This window comes from Nicotiana sylvestris, chromosome 2, assembly GCF_000393655.2.
Source record: "Nicotiana sylvestris chromosome 2, ASM39365v2, whole genome shotgun sequence".
Classification (NCBI taxonomy): Eukaryota; Viridiplantae; Streptophyta; class Magnoliopsida; order Solanales; family Solanaceae; genus Nicotiana; species Nicotiana sylvestris.
In genome coordinates, this window is record NC_091058.1 from 167,017,302 (window position 1) to 167,021,390 (window position 4,089).

A 4,089-nucleotide genomic window follows, 5' to 3' on the forward strand; every position below is an offset into this window, starting at 1 on the left:
TTTCCTTAGACCCCATATATCTTATAGTACACCTTGTACACTTGCTATCATATCCAATTGATATTCATAATGGTAATAGACCTATTCCACATATAAAATAATATAATTAGAACACGTCAACTTTTCTTATTTCGCCAAAATGCGCCGAATTATCATGTGGACTTCCAAATTCAAATTCGGACGCACGTCTAAGTCCGAAATCACCATACGAAGCTATTGACATCATTAACATTCCATTTCGGGGTCATTTACTCAAAAGTCAACTCTCCGGTCAACTATTTCCATTTGAGCTTCAAAAAAATAAGATTTTGTTTTTTTTCTTTAAATTTAACTCCGAATCTTACAAAAACCAAACTCTACCATACATGCGGTTCAAGATGCATATTACGAAGCTTCTCAAGGTCTTAAGCCGCTGAACAAAAATGCAACTTCTTAGAACGAAAATTCGGGTCATTACATCTAATCTCCAGTATATTATGTTGGAACTTTCCGTGTGTTGGAGTTCCAACGTAATATGTTGGAAGTGCATATACAAGTGCTCCAATCTCCAGTATATTATGCTGGAACTTTCCATGTTGCAGCAAAATAGTAACTATTTTTTAATGACTTTGCAAACATTGGCTATTTTTCAATTCCCAGTCCGAAAACTGGCTAGCCGATGCTATTTTGACTTCTAAATAAGTTGTTAATGGAGATAAGGGAAATTCATTAATAACCCATAAGTATCCATCAGTATTGCAAAGCTATTGCAAAAATAATCCAAGCCCATGAGGGAACTATATCTATATAAATATCTATATCTATAAATAGATATAAATATAGATTAGTAAAAACTTATATATAGAGAGGATGGGTAGAAGGAGCTTTAAAACTCAATAGCGGGTGCATGTTAGTCAAGGCTTGCTAACGTACGCTACTACCTATGGCTCCACGGAATAAGCAAAATTCGGCGACGTTAATTCCTTCCACAACACATGAAGAACCTAATAGACTAATTACACCAGCAAACGGAGTCCCCCAGGACTTAGGTCCAAGGCAATTTGGTTAATGGTTAACATGAATGGGTAGTGTATCTAGGCCACAATTTGTTCATTGCTTAGTTAAAGATACAGGGTCTCTATTTGCTAGTCAGATAATGTTCGTTTATGGATTGAACACAATAAATGAAAGGAAGGACCTCTGACATGGCTCTCAGCACTGAATTATAACATGATTGATCCCTGGATTGTGTTAGGGGACTTCAATACTATACTCTCAGTAAATGACAGGCAGAATGGTGTTCCAGTACACCCAGCTGAAGTCAAGGATTTTCAAGAATGCATTGAAGATATTGTCCTTGGGCAACTTAAAAGAACAGGTTGTCAATTCTCATGGAGTAACAAGAGAGATGTGTAGATCAGAATACACTGCCTCATCGATTAGGCATTTGGGAATGCTAATTGGTTTGATAGCTATGGCCATCTGGAAACAGTCTATCACAACCCAGGGTGCTCAGATCACACTCCAATCATAGTTAGCACTAGAAGAGTCAAGCAAGTACTTCCAAGACCATTCAAATTACTCAATGTCCTTCTTCAAGAACAGACTTTCAAGGAAGTAATCCCGTCTACATGTCAACATAAAGTTCCTGGATACACTATGTATGGGGTATGTAAAAAGCCCAAGCTTATTAAGCTTAACACAAAACATCTTCATAAAGAAGTAACCAGCATAGAGAAAAGAGTAGAGGCCATTCGAGAAAAGCTACATGTCACTCAGCAGCTGTTGAAATCAGACCTCTACAACTCCAACTTGATACAAGAGGAGAGAGAACTGATACTGGAATTAGAAAAATGGTCCAACATACATGAGGATATACTGAGGCAGAAGTCTAGGGTTGTACGGTTAGCAAAAGGGGACTTGAACACCAGATATTTCCATGCACAACTGAAGACTAGACAAGCAAGGAATCATATCTCATCAATATGTAATGATCGGGGAATAATGTTAACTGATCCTGCACAAGTTCAACAAAAGTTCATTAAATTCTTCCAAAAGCTATTGGGAATTATGGCCAGTGAAATGCCATGCCTAAATAGTACCATAGCAAAGGATAGATAATGCCTCAATAAGGAGGATCAACAAGGTATGATCAAGCCAGTGATGAAAGAGGAAATACTTCAGGCTCTGAATGATTTACCAGCTAACAAAGCCTCCCCGTGGGGGGGGGGCATGGATTCCCTGTTGAATTCTTCAAAGAAAATTAGGACATACTGGGAGAAGATGTTAGTAAGACTATATTGCAATTCTTTGAGACTGGTAAAATTCTCAAAGAGATTAATTGGAAAACCATTACCTTGGTGCCAAAAGTTCCAAACCCCACCTATGTCAAGGAATTTAGGCCTATTGCATACTGCACAATATTGTATAAACTGATAACCAAGGTGATCACTGCCAAACTTAAACTAGTGGTGGATAAAATTGTGGGGCCATCGCAATCAACTTTTATTGCAGGAAGGAATATCTTGCATAATGTCATTGTAACCCATGAATTAGTGAAATGTTATAATAGGAAAGGAGTGTCCCCCAGGTGTCTAGTAAAAATAGACATCAGGAAAACATATGATACTGTCGAGTGGGATTTCCTGAGAATGATCTTGTTTGAGTTTGGAATACCGGTAAAATTTGTTAATATCATCATGGAGTGTGTCTCGACTGTCAGCTACTCCATCATCTTCAATGGAGACCTCACTCCTAAATTCCAAGCAAGAAAAGGACTTCGACAAGGAGATCCTATGTCACAATTCCTATTTGTACTAACAATGGAGTACTTGAATAGATTTCTGAAATAATTGAACTACAACCCTAAATTCAACCATCACCCAAGGTGTAGAAAAATGAAACTAATACATATTTGTTTTGCAAATGACTTAATCATGTATTGTAGAGCAGATCAAATGTCCATTCAACTGATGCTTAAGGCATTTGAACATTTCTCAGCAGTATCAGGCCTCAAAGCAAATATGGAAAAGAGCTCATTATATATAACAGGAGTAGAACAACAACTGAAAGATCAAATCCTGTCTGAAATGCACTTTTCACTTGGTGAGATACCTTTCAAATACCTTGGTGTTCCCTTTCATCCAAGAAAATAATTGTTCAACAATGCATGCCTTTGGTGGAGAGAATGATTGCCATGATTAGATGTTGGACCACCAAATTCCTTTCATATGCAGAGTGCAGTTAATCAAGAGTGTCTTGTTCGAGATTCAAACCTACTGGTCACAAGTCATTTTGCTACCAAAAAAGGTAATCCAACTGATAAAAAGTACCTGTAGAACATTCTTATGGACTGTACAATATGCAACATCAAGAAGAGCATTAGTGGCATGGGAGAAGCTGTGTATGCCAAAATCAGCAGGGGGTTTGAACATAATCAAGTTCCAAACATGGAATAAAGCAGCCATATCCAAACTACTCTGGCTATCACATAAAAGAAAGATACTCTATGGGTATAATGGATTCACAGCTTCTGCATAAAGAGAAGAAACATCAGTGAGCCTAAACAAGCATGTTGGCTTGTTAGGAAATTTTTTTATGCAGGGAAGTGGTATGGCCACAATGACCTTTATGCAGATATGCAGCAGTTCACTCAAGCTGATAAGTTCATAATCAAGAAGGCATACTTGCATCTGATTCCTCAATATCCTAAAGTTGTATGGAAAATCCTCAATATGGGACCATGTCATGTGTCAAAGTACCAATTTATACTATGGCTTACACTACAGAAGAGACTCACCACAACTGATAGATCTGTCAAATGGGAAATACAAGTTCTTAGGAACTGTGTATTATGTGTGTTTGATGCTGAAGAAACAAACTCACACCCATTTTTTGAATGTGAATACTCAAGATAACTATGAAGCTCCTTCTTGTGCTGGATAGGAGAAAACAGTCAAGTAGGAAGTTGGGAAGAGGAAGTTGAAAGGATAATAACCAAAAAGTGCAGCAACAAAGCTCATGTAGAGGTCCTACTGCTAGCCGCGAGTGTCTATCATATTTGGGATGAGCGCAATGCCAGAAGATTCTAAGAACAAAAACGAGATCAGA

General features: G+C 37.8%; 1 protein-coding gene across 1 annotated transcript; it reads left to right on the forward strand.

Annotated features, from left to right (window-relative positions):
* The first annotated feature begins 1,209 nt into the window (after window positions 1-1,209).
* On the forward strand, window positions 1,210-2,100 carry LOC138885935 (uncharacterized). The gene is made up of 2 exons (XM_070166941.1): window positions 1,210-1,357; window positions 1,472-2,100. The coding sequence occupies exons 1-2, from the start codon at window positions 1,210-1,212 to the stop codon at window positions 2,098-2,100; spliced, it is 777 nt and encodes a 258-aa protein (XP_070023042.1).
* The last annotated feature ends 1,989 nt before the right edge of the window (window positions 2,101-4,089 follow it).